Below are 17,442 nucleotides of genomic sequence, written 5' to 3'. Positions count from 1 at the left end.
ATATATAAGTTTTTAATATAAAATTAAAAAAGCTTAAATATTTCTAGCAGCTCTAGCTTTTGCTAGCTATTATTAATGCTAGCTATTTTTTTACATTTTATAGTTGTAGTATTTAGGTAGTTAAAATCTACTTTATTAATAATAAAAAGCAGATATATAGTATCCACGTAATAGTTAGCGTTGTATAAAGTTTTAATTAAGTATATAATAAATTAATTTTTTATAAGCTGCAGTACAAAAATAAGTTTTATTTTTAAGTACTATTATATTAAATAACTATTACTATTAAATAAATATTGCTATTAAATAACTGTTGCAAGATTTTATTAAAAATAATATTTTAATTATAATATTTTATATACTATGCGCTAAGCAATTGCTACTATTAAATTGCTATTATTAAATTGCAACTATAAAATTTCTATAAATTTTATAATTTTCTATTTTTGCGCTTTATACTTTGTTCTTTTTTTTTACTTTCTGCTTTTTTACTTTCTACCTTTTTGCTTTTTATTAGAAATTTTTGTATTTAAAATTAGTTAGATAAACTTTATAATATTTTTTTTTTTTTTTACTAAAAAAAGTAATATTTTTTTAAATATATAACTGTTTAGTTTTTTATAATATTACTATATTAAACTTATAATTTTATTATAAACTAAGTATATTGCGTACTTTTTATTAAATAACTACTTTTTATAAATTGCAAATAAATAGCTTATAATATACTATAGTATATAAGCCTTTTTAAATTATAGCTTAATACAGTAAACTGGCATAGACACATAGATTTTATTATATATAGTACTGTTGTTTTATTATTAAATAGCTGCCTAAGCAGTTTTAGCCTTTCTTTAAAGCATACTAAGCTAAAAATTAAATAAAATAAAATTTTTTTTACGCAAAGCGCGCAGGATTTATAATAATTATAATAAAATAATTAAAAGTATTTTAGTAGTAGTAGTAGTAGTAATAGTAATAGTAATTTAATAATAATATATTTATAAAAAGCTTAGTATAAGCTTATTATATTATTAATATATTTTTTATTACTAATAAAAAGTAAAGTGCAAAATAATATTAGTAATATTAGCGTTTAGGGCTACTATTTACTGTAAAGCGCGCCTAGAGCCTTACCCCTGCTCTTTAAGTTATTTTGCTTACGGTTAAAGACACTTACGTGGACAATTACGCAGGTTAATAAAAATGGGGCGCTGCGGGTCCTTCGGAGACTGAGTCGCTTGCGCTTTACCATTCTGAAACCGGCTTGCCAGCTGGCCGATGATCAAGATGAGCTGTATCCATGATTGTGAATCACGGCGTCGGTGTGCACATGGTACCCATGATACATTGAAGAATAGACACAGCTTCACAGCCCCGAAACATGCACTTCCTAACCATCAACCTGTGGCCTTGAATTTTCTTTTCTCAATCGCAGAAGTTTTCTAACGGCATGGCGCCATTCCAATTCACTGGTCTAAACCAGGGCAACGGTCCCACGACTGCGTTCAAAACTCCCCCACAGCTCAAAATGCCGTCAAACGTCGCGCAACCCCCGTCCTTTACTCCCGACCCAACCGCTCTTCTCAGGCAAGAAATGAGATCCGGATTTGCGGGGCTCTATAAGACAATGGATGAGATGAAGGAATCTAATAACAAGAATGCACGAGAGTTTCAATCAGAGATCAAACGCCTTTCCAGCACGAAGAAACCTGCGATGTCATCCTTCCAGTTTCATCGACCCCAGATAGTTCTCGAACTCAAGACCGAGGAGGATTTGAAAAGAATCAGTGAGAAACCCACTCAGGATATACTCGACGATTTGCACAAACGGAATCAAATGTATGAGGGTATATCGGGTATCCGCTTTGCTCCCCAGAACAAAACACTTGCCCTGAACATGCGCAGTTACGAAGATTATGCGGATCTTGATAAACGACACTTTATAACCGACATAGTGAAGGGCCTCCAGCTGTCTGTCCAGTGTTCGAGAATGCAGGGGCAGTATTGTGTGGTTTTGTGTGGCTTCAGGATCGATGGCATCGCCCCAAGGGACTATGAACATCACAAAGAGTTATGGGCATCACAAACCCACCTTCAAATCGAAAAAGTGGAGTGGTGGCAGGGAAGGTTGCTGTGGACATTTAATTCCATCAAAGAAGCTGAGAAGGCATGTAGGATGTCACTTAATTTTGGGGGTGCCGGCGCCGATGGCAGGTATGTGTTATGCCAGCCTCCACATATGATCATCGTATTAATGCAACTAGACCTTTTGACAAGCGTCAAATTCCCATGTTCTGTCGAAGATGCGGTCTTCCGGGGCACATGAATGGTGATAAACGTTGCAAAAACAAAGAAGGCAAATCCTGGCCGTGCTTGTACTGCGCTGGAGATCATACGGACCCAATAACTAGGGATAAAGGACACTGCCCCGTTCGATTTAAACCGGCGTTTCATAAATGCCTGAACTGCAAGAAAAGACACAGAACCGAGGACCCCATTTGCGAAGATAGAGGAGTAGTAAACCATCGCCTGGAGTGTGCGATGATAGCAGAGAAGGGGCCTGTATGGGCAAGGGGTCTCAATTTACCAATTGAACCGGAAATACCGCAATGTCGCCCTACCAATAGCAGGAGAAGAGCCACCAGAAAGAACAACAAACCCGAAACTATTCCAAGATTCCCGGAGGAAATGTCGGAAGACTTGGAATTTGTTGGGGCTTCGACAGCTTCAGGCGCGCAGGGCGAATCAGCTGAGCAGGATGGCTCAACTGCAACGGCACCGCTGGTGATTGGGTCTCAAGAATCAGCAGCGTCTGACTCGGATGACAGCCTCAGAACTCCGGTTAGACCTGCCGCATGTCGTACACACATCTCTTACATGATGCCACAAGCAAGTCAAGGTCAAAAGCGACACAGGAAAGCAAAGAACGCTGTAGTAGCGTCCCAGGGTGCTACACGAGATGCTCCTGCAGTGTTTAGCTCGCCAGCTTCAACTGCTGATTTTGAACCTCCGACAAGACGACGCAAAGTGCAAGCGTCGTTATCTAGCGTTAGAAACCAAGCGAATGCAAACACAGATACTGACTCAGATGTCCACCCGAGTGCCAGCTTGAGCCAGATCCCTGCTGTTGAACGTTCAGCTGCGGTCACTACCTCCATTCCGACATCATCGAGACCTGTCACAGGCGACAGCGCGGAGCTACCCATCCATCTAAGTGGAGCTTCGCAGGCTCAGATGTCTGCACATGGTAGTGCTCGTCCGGAGAAGTCAGTTACGCTTGAGGACGATGAGGATGACGAGGATGAGGACGACGAGGGCGAGGATACCTCTATGGAAGAGGGTGAAGGTGAGGCTGTGGACGAGGGTGATGATAGTGAGAGCGAGAGTGAGAGTGCCAGTGAGTAATAACTTGCCAAGTCTATTAACCGTATGACGGTTTGATCTTCGTGTTATAGGGTGACGAGGACGGGAGTTCTGTACCTAATTCGTGCGCTTATCTTGCTTAGTGTTTGTATTCCTTAGAATTAGAAATAAAATAAAAATTGCTTTCTGGCAAAAATCTGTTCTAAAAGCATTAGATAGTCTGAACTTTTGTGTTGTAGGTAGGAACATCGTGTTCTGACTGTTGTAGAGGTTTGAAAACAAGTTTCTGCAGCGCTTACGTTGCGCAACGTAAAATGTATCTTTTTAACGGACATGTATAGTTCTCATATGCGCATTGAGCAACGCTTAGGCTAGTGGAGAAACAAATTCTCCATGTAGCTTCGCACGAATTCCTTCCCTAAGCAGACCTCCCAAAAGTTGGGCAGCAAAGTCCCTGCGCTGGGAGAGGCATGCCACTGCTTGTCTACCACGAGCGTAGCTACCCCGCGCACGGCATAATGCTTCTCTTCATTCATAAACTGGCATCAGCACATTAAAGTGTGCGTGATATCGCGTTGCGAAACGCGTTTTGGAGAGGTAACTGCTCGTTGCCCCGATCGTGATCTAGGCAGGAGTGAGGCAGGACGTACATGGTGCGACGCCTGACCGAGTTGTAATTTGTGGTTCTTGGACTCTTCTTCCACTGGCTCGCATGCTGTAGGCAAAGGCAAACTTTTCGTGCGCATTGCCGGCGCAAGCGACCTCGCGATCGTCAACTTTCCAAATTTGCGCATCATGTTCTCTCACACACCGCGGAACAGTAGTTCCTTTCCTAAACCAAATTTCGGCCATTGAGTTCGTTAATACGTTGCTATAGAGGATGTCGCGAAGAGCGAGTGGCAGTAGCTATGTCCTGGTTTACCTGAGCTCGGCTGCAGTCGTCAAGGGGTTATCAACCTGATCCCCTCGAAATAGTCGCTCGGGTTCATAAATGTGCAGTTCGCGCAGGTTCACGAGACGACCGCTCCGAAGTGTGCATCGATCGGCTACATGTATCTACCAGGTGACTCTAAGGCACCTGCCATCAACGACGGTATAACATTACATTGGACGAGCTAGAGAACATGCGTCGCAGATTGATTGGTACGTATTAGGGAGCGAGAAGAGGATTATCAACTGTAATGTTAGAAGAAAAGAGTCCACGCTCTCAGTCGCTTGCACGATAACATCATTCCTAGTGTGACGGAAAGGGATTGTCGGTCACCGAGGCGAAAAAGACGGTGAGGTTGAGCTGAGTCGTATTAGTTAAATTTCCCCACATTATCCACGTGGCCGTTGGACTTATCGATACCTGAAACTTCCGCACTCACAACCTACCTTAGTCACCATCTCTCATTCTATTGGATCCCGTTCGTACTGCGATACCTCTACTTGATGGAATTTTTCATTGCGCCTCTTCCTCTGCTCAGTGACCTTTGATGCACGATCATGCCCTAGCCGTTACACGTCGATCCGTTAACGATCCCGCTCTCATGCAGGGTGAGAACGCGAAAACTAGCCAATATGGTGTACCGAGGAAAGCCATCGGCAGGCTGTGGAGAATGCCGAAAACGTCGTAGTAGGGTGTGTAAATGAACATGTTTCTTATCTATACTGCAAGGCTAGTTGTCCACCGCTGTGCCCGTCATCCTTCATCGCATTTCCTCGCTATCCTAAAAAAAAAGGGTGTTTCTAGGCTAACGGTAGCCAGTGCGATCAAGCTATTCCATCGTGCGGACAATGCACGAGGGCCAGGCGCACCTGTCCTGGCTACCGAAATGCGGTGGATGTTATGTTCCACGATGAAAGTACACAAATCATGCACAAGCACAAAGGCCATATCATCTCGTCGAATGCCAAATCTTCAGGAACAGAAAGTACCAAACAAGCAACTATTCAAGCAGTGATGGCCTCGGTCGTCAAGTTGGCCGACTTTGTCATGTATCAGTCGCTGGATGATCTGGGCGTCAACTTCTTCATGTCAAATTACGTCAGCGGCGATCCGACCGTTTCACAATTACATTACCTCCCAGCCCTCTACGCAAAGACGGGGTATGCAAATCCTGGACTGAAGCAGAGTATCACTGCTGCTGGCTTAGCTGGCTACGCGAAGACCGCTCGTCGCAAAGATATGACTAACACTGCTACTAAGAGCTACATCTCTGCTATTCGGGCTATTAACACTGCTTTGTCGGACCCTAACATAGCAGCGCAGGACAGTACGTTAGTGTCTATTGTTATAGCGGCTATGTTCGAAGTCCTGATTAATCCACGCGCGGGTATGCAAAATTGCTCTAAACACCTAGAAGGCGCTGTTGCTGTTGCCCTTTTGAGTATGAAGTACAGGCGACAAACCGACGTGACACGAAAGCTACTCACTACGTTAGTTCAAAACGTTGTCATCAACAGTTGGATTCAGCATATACCCTTACCACCTGGATTTACAGAGTTGAAGAAGCAAGTCGGCGAGAAAAGCAACTCAAATTCTGTGCACGGCGACTTTTTGGATATAGTCCTGGAACTGGTCCAATTCAGACATGCGCTTCAGGATGGGATTTATGATAGTCCCATGGCTATCATAAGAAAAGCCTTGGAGATCGACAATACTCTAACCGAATTTCTTGAAAACATGCCTCGCCATGCTCGGTTCGACAGTTTCCGCGTCTCTAGCGTTGAAGTAGAACAGCTAGCTTACGGAGGATACTATCACAGTATGTACCTAGCCCTATGACTCATGACTCTCAATACGCACTGATGTTCCCAAGTTTATCCCCAGCGCTTTACCGCTCGTCTATGGAACAACGTTCGATCCTCGCGTCTGCGTCTCCATCAGGTCGTGCTTCAACAATGCCAACATCTTACTTCCCTGAAGTTCTCAGACAAATACGCCTTTCTGAGCACCCAGCGTTCAGAATCGGAAGCCAAAATTCATGCTTTGACTGCTGAGATGATAGCAACTGTGCCACAGTTGGCAGGCTATGCTGAACAGCTCGGATCATATCGAATACCCACCGAACAAAATTCACGAGGACGAGATGAATCACCATCGTTGGCTCTACGACCTGGAAAGCCTCAACCTGTAACGAATATTAGGGGGCTGACAGTAGAATTGAGTACCCCGCTTGCGTACAATCTCAGGTCCTCCCAACGCCAGGCTGATCTAAAGCCTACTGCAATTTCACCCTCTTCATCTGCAAGAGCCCACGAACCTCAGCCCGCGGCCCCAACGCAGGTTCTCCCGGCTATGTATCATCCCCATTCAGCAAGCCTATACCACCTGCTTTTCCAACTTTACGCACTACACTCGATTCCGCACTTACCCGCGTCGATGAAACAATGGATCAAAGGACGTATTGCGTGGATCGAAGTTAACTTGGATCTGCAAGATCTAGCTCGTTTGCAAGATGATCTGAGTAAGAGGCCAGGGGATGGTTTTCCAGTAGACGAAGACCAAGTGTATGTCATGCAAACGTACGAGTTCTCGACCAGATATCTGCGTAGGCCTGCACCCCTCCTTTTATCGTACGATTGACGCGACCTAAGGTGCATAGCTAGCCTACGTTTGGCCTGCTTCTTCATTCGGCGTATTACTTGGCATTCCTTCTCGCCCAGATCCTTTGGAATCTGCATATCAGGCCATAGGGCTACAACGTTCCTGAACTCTGGGCGAATAAGTATCTGGCGGCGTAGGAGAACTAAATGTGGCAAGGCATAATCAAATACTAAGTGCGTCAGAATACAGGACAGAAAAAACATATTAAGAGGAGTCGGGGCTGACGGCAAGTATTTATCTTCAAGCAATTGCAACGTATCATCTGCTAGGAACCACGGCTAGGGAGCCGTTTGAGGACATGGCCACGGGCGAGTCGTGATGCCCAAGTCACGCCAAGCTAGGAAAGCGGCGAAACCTTCTGGGCACCGAAGAATGGATCTCAGGCGATTATGTAGTTCTCTAGTATCGATGCGGTACATCAAGCCGTGTGAGAGTATCGCCATCTATCTCTACTCCAAGTCCTTTTTCACCTAACATCCAAAACGAAAAGCACGTGAACTGCTAGATGTACTTAATGGGAATAACAAGACGAAGCTAAATATCGTGTACAATCCATCGTACATGCCTTCACAACCATTAGACGCATGAAGAACAGAGATTCTTAACAATACCGCAATGTCGATACGACTCTCGACGTGACCGTAAACGTGCTGTAAGCCGTGCTTGTTCTAGTGTATATAGTATTGAAGTAATAAGTCGTCGTCGTCAGTTCCGTTATTGTTTGCGTGTAGTCCGCATCAGCTTCCTGGACTCGGACTGTTGTTACGGTTGAGGTCGTCGTGAAATTCTTTGATTGGACGACAGTCTGCGTGGCTGTCTGCGTTCGAGTCGCTGTTACTGTGCCTGCTTGCGCGGTGGATGTGACACGAACTTGTTGGTTTTGGACAACAGTCTGCGTTCGAGTCGATGTTACAGTGGCTGCTTGCGCGGTCGTTGTGACACGAACTTGTTGGCCTTGCATTACAGTCGACGTCGATGTCTGCGTTCGAATTACTGTTATAGTAGCTGCTGGCGGGGTTGATGTCGTAGTGAGAGTTCGTGACAAGGTAACAGTCTGTGTTTGCGTTTGAGTCTGCGTTTGAGTCTGTGTCTGGGAGATTGTTTTTGTTTGTGTCTGGACTTGCATAGCAGACACTGATGTTGTCGTCACGGTTTGTGTCTGCGTAACTACCGCAGGAACTGATGTCGTTGTAACAGTTTGCGTCCGTGTTTGTGTAACCGCTGCAGGAACTGATGTTGTTGTCACGGTTTGTGTCTGCGTCCTCGTAACCGCTGCAGGAGCTGATGTTATCGTCACGGTTTGTGTCTGTGTTTGTGTCTGGGTCTGTGTCGAAGTTTTTGTCTGGACTTGCGTAGTAGTCGCAACAGCCGCTGTACTCGTAGTCGTTACCGTGCTTCCAAAAGCAGGAAAAGCACAGCCAATGTCGTAATAGTAGTAAGGTTGGGACGAGTCTGCTGTAACATTGCCAGAGCTGGTAATCACATTATCAGCTATTCCGATCTTTCTCATTTATTTGCTTTAGTTGACTAAACTTACAGTCCATTGTCGAAGAACTCACAGTACTGCCCCTGAGAGTCGCTGAAATAACTGTACCGAAAGGCCTTACACTTATTTGGATCCGTTTTGCAATATGCGGCACACAGCGCAAAAGTCGATGGCCCTTTGTAGAAGAAATTGCCCATATAGTAGCTTATCTGCGTATCATTATGAATGCCGACCAAGCCACACACATTAGCAGCAGAGACAAGAGATGTCAGAGACGCAATGCTGATAATAAAGGAAAATAACATTGTAAAAGGTAGGCTGTAAATCAGAGCCTATTGACCTTGTAGACGGCACGATGGTGTTTTTTACCATATTGAATATGTTGACGTAGGCCATGGAAGGGAGTTGTTGTGGACGAGGAGAGGAATGCTATACGTTTACGGAATGTGACGAGGTTATGAGCACTATGTATCCTTCCCGCACAACGGGGAGAGGCCAATGCTCTTTCGGTATTCTATCCAATAGAAATGCCGGACAGCAATTCAATACTGGTAGCTCACGTGGCGTCTGTCCAGATGGCATACCTGTGGTGAAACCATTGAACACCGAGCTTTCACAGGGTCCTTTCACTAGCGTTCAATATCAGTGTCACGTTTGTCTCAGCTGTGCAATGTTCCGGATCGTCTGATCTGAACGCTCATTCCCATGAAAATAAATCTTCAAGGTCTCTTTCACAATTTCCATGTTACTTTAACTCTCTGTAAGTTTCAGCGCCTCAACAGAGGTTGAGATGGGAAAATAACTGCACGAGACATGATTAAACGTTACTAATACACTTCGCTGATATACATGATGTTCTTGCGTCGTAGTATCGCTGGATCTGTAGTCTCGTGCCACTATATGCGCCTCGCTATGCATGGAAAATATCAATGTTTGTGGACCCAGCGCCTCTCATCTAGCCTTCCACCCTTCGTAACCCGTAACTCGGACTCGTGCTCTTACTTAATACATCCCATCGTCGACTTCCCCTTCCGCATCTATATCTTCGCCCATTGCATCCTCGTCTGCACCAATTATATCCATGTCATGAATTGGAGTATATGCGACCTCTGGAGTTTGCGAAACACTTGCCAGCGCTTCCTCTTCTACGCCAGTCTGTCCGAATTGCACCGGAAGAGGTACGGGAATTGGAGCAGCCGGAAGATCTGCACCATCCTCTGCTTGCGGCGTCCTGGACTTGAGGGCCTGTTGCATGATCCTATACTGCTGCTTCGGATTCTTGAGAATCTGCTCCCGAGTTGCTTCTTCCGGATCGTGTGTTGGCTCTTGCATTCCATTTTCCTCCGCAGAATCATTATTGACACGCTCTAAATTCCTCCCCTGCAACGTCGAATGTCTAAGGTTGTATTGTTCACGCCACTGTTGCTTCGCGTGGTTCTTCGCCTTGCGCTTGACATGCCCACCAAACCAGTCCTCTTCCGTATCGAGCAGTTTGTCGCCGAATGCAGCCCAGAAACTAGGCTTTGTGACGTAGCCTCCGCCGATGATCTTACTGACTGCATTGATAGACTCAAGCCAATTAAGCACTAACTCAATCTCAAAGATCTCGGTAGTATGCTCCGGACAATGAGCGTAGATATCTGTTGCCGTGGCACCGGGTTGGAAGATGAGCGGCTGCAACACGAGGTTCAGAATGCGATACCACCAAGGCCATGTGATTGATTGGCCGTCGAGGGTGCTCCAGATGGGTAACAATGCATCGGGATCGTGTTTTCCCGGAAGTGGTGGGTCAGGCAGCGATGGCCACTGCACATATTCGTCTGTCTCGGCTGGCGCAAGCGGCAGTGGTAACGGCTGGAGCGGGCTGCCAAATTGGTAGTTTGCTGTAGGCACAACATGGGTGTCCCAAAACAGGCGGTTGCGGTCGATCGCTCGGTGGATATAGTCACCCTCACAGAAGCCCCAGACCGACAAGCGTGGGAGTGGGGCGCCAAATTCGTTGTTGACAGGCGGCAATTGAGGAACTAGCTTGACCTTTCCTTCACTGACCATGCTCAAAATCGCCGTGACCGAACCATCTTGTTCACAGCGTGATATGTTGAAGAATCTCTTTTCCGGATCTTGGTGTGCGAATGCAGCGTCCATGTCCTTCTTGACTTTGATAGCCGCCATGAAGTCATTAAGCTCGAATGGACGCACAAATTTCTTCGCAAAGGCCTTAGTGAAGGTATAGTTGCGCCCAGGCAAGAGACGCTTGATTTGTCGCATCCTGAGATTCTGCTTCTCGACGTAATCTCCCACAACACTAGCAAGTACGGGAGTACCTAGACCCATGAGCTTGTCATGCGCTTGGTTTCCACTATACTGAGCTTGAGGAGTCGCTGTGTTGGCACGTATCCATGACCGAGCCTTCAGCACTGTGTCACTCGGAGACCAATCTGAGCGGCGGGACCGATGAAGACGGGCAGCGAATGTATAATGCAACTGTAACTGTGTTCGCACCCTATCCGCGATCTTCTTTTGGTACCAAGTGAGACGGTCCAGAACCTCATAACTCGATTCGTCGACGCTGAATTGTCGAAGCGCTTCTTGGTAGACCGGAAGGGGTATCTCAGGGTACGTGTGCTGTCGCATGGCCCACTGTACAATGCTCGCCCAGTCATATGTCTCGGGGTTCTCGATAGCTGCGAATTTGCCATCCGCGTAAGCTTGCAGGAAAGAAGATTGGAAGATCGATGTGGACTCAGTGAGCTGCGCGTCCATATTCACCTGCATCCATGTCCAAAGTTTCTTTGTTCTTGTGATATCGAAGAACTTGTCGGTGTTGTAGACCTTCTCGACGATGCCCCAGTCCACAGATCCATCCTCTCCGGGCATAGAGGAAGCAAGGACCAGAGTACAGCAGAGCTTTTTGAATTTATCCACAGGGTCCAGAATCTCTGTGTAGTTCCGCTCTTTTCGCTTTTTATTGACGGTATTGTTCTTCTTCTCGTTCCACGGCCGAGTGGTAGTTCGCTGCCGCTCCTTTCGTGTTGGAAGCTGGTAGATTGGGTCGTTTGGATCTCCGGTGAGACCAGTCAGACGCTCGAGTAAGGTAGGAAGTGGACCGGGCTTGCCCGTCTGGCGCTTCCCATATGTCTTTCTCCTCCTCTTCTCTTTGGGTCGAACATCTTCTTCGTCATCCTCGTCGTCATCCTCGGTTTCAAAGGGTGCAGAAGTATCACTCCCAGCGTTTGAGCCGTATGAGACGTCCGCATTTCCCGATATGGCTGCTTCAGCAGTGTTGAGACGAACTTTTTTCTGAGATCGCTCTGCAGAAGGATCTGTAATTCTAACTCGCTTATTGCCTTTCTGGGAAACAACCGATGCCTGAACAGTACCCTTACTGGTTGGCTCAGCAGCCGAGGTCGCATTGTTGGTGGGACGAAGTTGTTCGGGTATCTGCAAGAGAAACGATGGGTCATGGCCATTTGCTGGATCCTTCTGTGTCTCACCCACCGGCGAGTCCGAGGATTCATCGTCTGATTCTTCAGGCTCAGAGGACTCATCCTCCTCGTCATCTGGGGTATAACGACCTACAATAGGAGCAACCCAAGAGTGAGTCGAGATAAGCGGAGTTACTTCGGAGTGGAGAGTCGCTACAGCATGTGGTTTTGCGATCTCCTGTCCCTCTTTGGCTTCATCGATGGGATCAATATCGGAACTTTGCAATGGCGCCCGACGATATCGCTTGTTCTTATCGTTCAAACTTGCAAGCCTCGCTCGTTTGGCATGAGGAATGCCATCAGTCTCAGGACCCTTCTTCGAGGGCGCCTCTTCGACTTGGGCATTCTGTGCTTTGCGAGCTTTGTCTTCCAGCCTCTTCTGTCGGGCCATGTCATTGCGGCGTCGTTTCTGTGCCTGTTTGATTTGTGCCTCAAGCTCGGGTTTTACCGGATTTAGCTGATTGAGTACGATGCTTTCATCCTTACGCGCGACTCGTACCGGGTAGTATAAAGAGGTGTCATCAACGAGGTGGCTTATTTCGTCCGGAAAGTATTGATGTGACTTTTCGAGAGAGAAGTTAGCTATCTTATATGCCATTTGCAATACTTCTGGGCTTCTCGGAGTGAAGTGCGCATATGTGATCATCGCCCTCTCGGTAGTGAATGGCCCGTGCTTATTCTTCACCAGAAAGACCATGCGCTTCAACCCGAATTTCGGATTGGTGCACATGTTTCTCATCGTTGTGTTTACGGTACTGGCGATTGGTTCCTTGACATTCTCTTTGTGTCCGTGTCGCTCCGTCCATAACTTATGAAACGGTCGTCCAATTTCACCACCATCTGGAAAGACGCCCTTGCATAGATCAATAATCTCTCGAATTATCTGGCGTCGGAAAAGTAGGCCACTCCCCCCTGTCGCTTGATCTTTCTTGCCACGAGACTTTAACTTTGCGGTCGGAGGAGCTTCAACTTCCAAAATGGCACTGTACACTCCTTCGGGAAAAGAATTGTCTTCACGTTCATCGCCAAGAGGCGTTTGCGGTAGAGAGGCGGAAGCAGCTGAAAAATTGGTACTAGTAGCGTTCTCTGTTACTTGCGGTGGTGGAGTAGACTCTGAGCGTGAACTTGGTGCGTACGGACTTCGATATGGAGAAGGTTTGTGTGATGTAGAGGCGTTGATGGCGGCCCATGCGGCTGTCGGATGGGATACTGGCAATACTTGTTGCACAGGCGGCTCAGCTGACGCTTCGACGGTGTTACCAGTAGCGGCAGCAAGCAGCTGTTGAGACAACGAATGCTTATCGTGCACTTCCTTGTCAAGATCAGAAGAAAATTGTAGATTTTCTGGGGATTGCCTTCGCTGCTCCTGCAATTCTTCCGTGTCGTCTGGCAATGCAGTCGAAAGCGCTTGAGCTTCTGGGCTAGCATTCAGAGCGCGCGGTGTAGGCTGTACTTGCTTTTCGGCATTGTCTTCGTTGACAACGAACGGCAAGACAGGCGTGGATAATGTCGAGTCATTGGTGATGGAAGGATGTCGGTTAACATTGATATCATCTGGCTGTCCAGCATGCAGTTTGTTAGAATCGGTCCCACTTGTTGGCGATGTCATTGTATGGGGCTGTAATGAGGTTTTAGTACCCAACATCGGACGTGGGTCCGTGTTGTCCAGATACTGCTGGATCCCATGCTTGGGAGACGCCACGGGGACTTCCTTACTAGTAGTATGGGTTGGATCTTGCTGATGACCCGGGTCATGCTTGAACCACTCATACTCTAGTAGCTGTGGCAGTTTGAAGGTAGCAATCAAGGCCTTTTTCGGACGACCTCGCGACTTGTGCCTAGCGAAAGGGTTGAGGTACAGACCTGAAGCCGATCGGTTCGTATACTGCTCGAATTTTGCGCGAGCTTGAGGCTCTAGGTTAGAAGCAACTGGTTGAACTAAGACCGAAGGGCGTGATAACGGGAATAGAGTCTTTGCATGTGTGTTCGCAAGTGGAGCAGGCGATTGCTGCACCCCGACACTTTTAGCCATCTTACTACCCGCCGGAGCGTGGGAAGGATGGCTAGTTCCTTGGGTATTCTCTACTACTCTTATTGGAGTCGGAGTGGTACCCTCCATGGGGTCCTCGTCGTCCATCACAGCTAATGGGGTACCGCTCCTTGAGTCACTGAGTATTGTCATTGAGGCAGCAGCTTCATTTAGTAGCGCTGCAGGATGTGTCACTCTTGTCCGGGTTCCCTGCTGCGACTCATCTGTGGTGCGTTGCTTCTTCTGAGACTGTGAGACAGGATCCTCATCGTGGGCCTCTCGCTTTCCTAGAACAGTTGGGAGTGACGAAGCGCGATCGATATCGTCATCTGTAGGCTCTGGGGCTTGGTCATGACCGACATCGCCGATTGATGATGAAGGCTGTTCTAGGATTGTAGCTTCATTTTCGACAGAATCAGCAGTTTCAGATGCAGCTAGAGTTCCTGCTTTGGCCTTCATCATATCCATGTACTTCGGTAGCACATTCGAGTCTTCCAAAGAGATGCCATCCTCACGCTCCTGACGTAAACCATCTATAAGATCCTGTGGCAACCGGCCATGGCCTTTCCAGCCAAATGCAAGCCTTTGCTCTTTGCTGAGCAAGGCCGGCTCCTTGACGGGCTTCTTCTCTCGCTTCGTCGTTGTCTTCTTCGCCAGTTTGACTAGTCCGCGCTCTTCTCGGATTTTGTTCTCGCGTGCTAGCCCTAATCGGCCTTTCGCTGGCAAGCCCTGTGCTACCCGTTCTTCTGCTGTCATCAGAGGGGGCTGCCCACGCTGGACTGGTTCTTCTGTGATCTTGTCTGGCAAAGATTCCGGGTCCCCGGTGTTTCGGCGATGCGCGAGAATCTGCTTCTCTGCCCTCTTGCTCAGTCGACCAGTGGGCTTCAAGCCTAAAAAAACTCTCTGTTCTAACGTGAGGCAGAGATTGGCGACCTTTCTCTTTGATTTGGAGATCTTCGGCACCCGAACAGAGGGTTGAGATGACCCCTCGCCATCGCCCTGGTTCTGTCTTATCGGTTTGGCACGCGGAAACTTCTTCTTGGTGATGGGCGTCTCAGACTTTTCATAGCCAATTTCCCGTGTGAGTGCATTGTCCCATCTCGGTCCATACTTGCGAGGATGCACAATAGCCAAGCGAACTTCGGAAAGCGTTGCTGAGCCATCGCTTCGGACAAGATCTTTCAGATTGAGGTTTGGAAAGCCCCAAGCGTTGAGAGCTACATCCTTCGTGTTATTCTTCTTCGACCCACCATGCTTGGCTGCGCCGGTTTCTTTCGTAATGGGCTTGCTAACACCTTCCCAGTGAACCTCGCCTAAATCGACGGCCTTTTGGAAGTTTTCGTATGTGCGGTAGACATAATGTATGAACTTCTTCTCTTCGGTGTTCCGGGAATCTCTTATAATTGCTAGGTGCCGGAGAGGAAGAGGTTGCGTCTTTTCCCAATCGTCAGTCAAGCGGGTAACGTATGACTCTATCGGGCGTCTCCAGAAGGGTCCTATGATTCGATCGCGCAACATGCTAGCGTCCACACCATTTGCTCCGCCAAGCGCCACGGCATCATAGATGATATTGGCAAAGAAACGATCCGGGGTCCATTGCGGTGGGATGCGACCGGAGTCTTCAATAGCGTGGCGTGGTTCAGCATTGACATCACCTTCGCCATGAGCGTTGTCTAGCATATCAACTTCAAGATCCCTCATCAACGTATCGCCATCGACATCCTCATCAAGTAGCTCGTCCACGGTTTCGTCGATAGTGGTGGGCTGCCGCCGAAACCCGAGGTTGTTGACATCTTCATCCCGTGGCTCTCGTAGGACCTGGATGCAAGTCGCCCAGGAGTCTTCAGAGTGCTTCTTACGCACTCTGAAACGCTTGATCATTCCGGTTTGATCCAACCGGATAAGAGCACCTTGGGTGGCACGCTTGTTCCATGTTGTCATCGGTACGCCCTAATGATTGTCAGCAAAGGCGAATAGCTAAACTAGAAAGTGGCAGTACCAGCTTCTTCCTGATGTCTCGCGTCGGAACAATGCCATCATCCTTCAGCGTTCTGTATAGGAGATGCACGAAACCAGATAGAAGGAAAGTGCCCTCCTGGAAGACATCCTCCACTGCGCCTGAACTTAAGAAATGACTCTGAGAAATGAACTTGGTGTGCACGCAGAGACTAGTGCGGATTTTGCCTGCTTGTACAGGATTCTTCACAATATATCCCTTACGGGCTAGCTCATTCGTTCTGTGCGGAACCGAACGTTTATCCTGGCCACTTAGTTGCGTGAGATCCGGTTGTGTTATCCCATTTGGTCCGCGAGCGGCAATGAGAGACAGTAACACGAATTCCATACTGGGTACTTTCTTGAGGTCAATACTGTGGCCCGTCAAAGCCTGCCAGATCCGGTTCTGACTAGCATACAGCCGAGGCGTAGTGATTGTAGGGTCTGGTTCATCAAAGATAGGAGTAGCAACGGGAGTGCCTTCGGGGATTGTACGAGGGAATTGACGCGACGTTGAGGTAGGAGCTTGAGTGGCCAAAGCTGTTGGTTTCCCCAACTTATGTCCTTCCTTCAAAAGACGTTCTCGCAAAGCCTCTCGCATTGCCAAAAGAGGCTGCGTAGGCTGTGTTGGCCCGTTGATAGGCGTAGGTGGGAGTTGCTCGACGTCGATTGACGACACCGCGCCCGTCGCGCCCGACACTTGCAGCTCCGCCGCCTCAAATTCCGACAGAGAATAGTGCTTGACTTCATTTTTGTAAGTGATGCGGATGTCAGTGTGATTGCTGACCCAGTCCCACACGCGCTCGTGGAAGGTGCGGCCTAGTCCACCCGGCGGAGGACCAGACGCCTGTTTACTGCTAGTTGGAGAAGCCTCATCGGTCTGCGACTGATCGTAAAAGGATTTTATGAAGCGACGAAGATCTGCACTGCCAGCTCCTATGAAGATGGGGTGTCAGCGTTTGTATAATAACAACATAAAGTGTGGATCAGCGCGAAAGTCGAACGCAAGTAAACAAGACAAATAGCTGGTAGCGCGCCGACAACCCCATCAACACACCCTCATTCGGGTGCAAGCTGAGTGACTGCAGCAACGAGTGTTAAATAAGAATATGACAATAAAAAATGTCTTTCAACAGATGGGTGATTCGAACCAGCGCCAACATGCGAGCGACGAGTCATGCATACCTTGCACACCGCAAAGAGCGATTTCCGACAGCAAATAATCGATCAGTTTATCGAAACCCGCCGTCATCTTGTTCTACCCATCCCCTTGCTACTACCGAATGAAAGAAAAAATGCCCGAAAAGCTCTAGGGCATATTCGGAGACGGTGAGGGCGTGATTCGAACGCGCGCAGGTGAGTGCCGTGCTTGGTTGGCGTTCGGGTCAAGTAGGGTAGTCGGGTGAGTGCAAAAGTTTTGGGATTTTCACGGCTCTGAAAAAAAGCCAGCGTTGCCCTAGGGCTAATCGAGGTCAGATTGAGATTCGAA

The 17,442-nt window shown here is 47.7% G+C and overlaps 4 protein-coding genes across 4 annotated transcripts; 2 read left to right on the top strand and 2 right to left on the bottom strand.

Moving 5' to 3' along the window:
• Nucleotides 1-1,453: 1,453 nt before the first annotated feature.
• On the top strand, nucleotides 1,454-3,463 carry K460DRAFT_352370 (uncharacterized protein; the record flags this gene model as incomplete). The annotated part of the gene is made up of 3 exons (XM_040931645.1): nucleotides 1,454-2,217; nucleotides 2,481-3,400; nucleotides 3,459-3,463. The coding sequence occupies 3 exons, from the start codon at nucleotides 1,454-1,456 to the stop codon at nucleotides 3,461-3,463; spliced, it is 1,689 nt and encodes a 562-aa protein (XP_040789763.1).
• Nucleotides 3,464-5,224: 1,761 nt separating this feature from the next.
• Nucleotides 5,225-6,937, top strand: K460DRAFT_402562 (uncharacterized protein; the record flags this gene model as incomplete). Its single annotated transcript, XM_040936537.1, has 2 exons — nucleotides 5,225-6,116; nucleotides 6,171-6,937. 2 exons carry the CDS (start codon nucleotides 5,225-5,227, stop codon nucleotides 6,935-6,937), a joined length of 1,659 nt encoding a protein of 552 aa, XP_040789762.1.
• A 622-nt stretch (nucleotides 6,938-7,559) lies between these two features.
• On the bottom strand, nucleotides 7,560-8,873 carry K460DRAFT_425849 (uncharacterized protein; the record flags this gene model as incomplete). The annotated part of the gene is made up of 3 exons (XM_040938235.1): nucleotides 8,496-8,873; nucleotides 8,349-8,430; nucleotides 7,560-8,213 (listed from the first exon to the last, which is right to left on the bottom strand). The coding sequence occupies exons 1-3, from the start codon at nucleotides 8,747-8,749 to the stop codon at nucleotides 7,560-7,562; spliced, it is 990 nt and encodes a 329-aa protein (XP_040789761.1). The 5' UTR covers nucleotides 8,750-8,873.
• Nucleotides 8,874-9,168: 295 nt separating this feature from the next.
• K460DRAFT_363304 (uncharacterized protein) lies at nucleotides 9,169-17,406 on the bottom strand. Its single transcript, XM_040932789.1, has 3 exons — nucleotides 17,139-17,406; nucleotides 15,958-16,889; nucleotides 9,169-15,908 (listed from the first exon to the last, which is right to left on the bottom strand). The coding sequence occupies exons 1-3, from the start codon at nucleotides 17,203-17,205 to the stop codon at nucleotides 9,447-9,449; spliced, it is 7,461 nt and encodes a 2,486-aa protein (XP_040789760.1). The 5' UTR covers nucleotides 17,206-17,406; the 3' UTR covers nucleotides 9,169-9,446.
• Nucleotides 17,407-17,442: the final 36 nt, after the last annotated feature.

Source organism: Cucurbitaria berberidis, assembly GCF_010015615.1.
Source record: "Cucurbitaria berberidis CBS 394.84 unplaced genomic scaffold K460scaffold_2, whole genome shotgun sequence".
NCBI lineage: Eukaryota > Fungi > Ascomycota > Dothideomycetes > Pleosporales > Cucurbitariaceae > Cucurbitaria > Cucurbitaria berberidis.
This window is presented reverse-complemented; position numbering and strand designations above follow the sequence as displayed.

What these genes read in the sequence shown, in the direction of transcription:
- K460DRAFT_363304 (XM_040932789.1), bottom strand. Translation starts at nt 17,205, where the DNA reads ATGACGGCGGGTTTCGATAAACTGATCGATTATTTGCTGTCGGAAATC. An exon ending in CGCTCTTTGCGGTGTGCAAG is followed by an intron (nt 16,890 to 17,138) that starts GTATGCATGACT and finishes CCATCTTCATAG; the next exon opens with GAGCTGGCAGTGCAGATCTT. An exon ending in GAGACATCAGGAAGAAGCTG is followed by an intron (nt 15,909 to 15,957) that starts GTACTGCCACTT and finishes GACAATCATTAG; the next exon opens with GGCGTACCGATGACAACATG.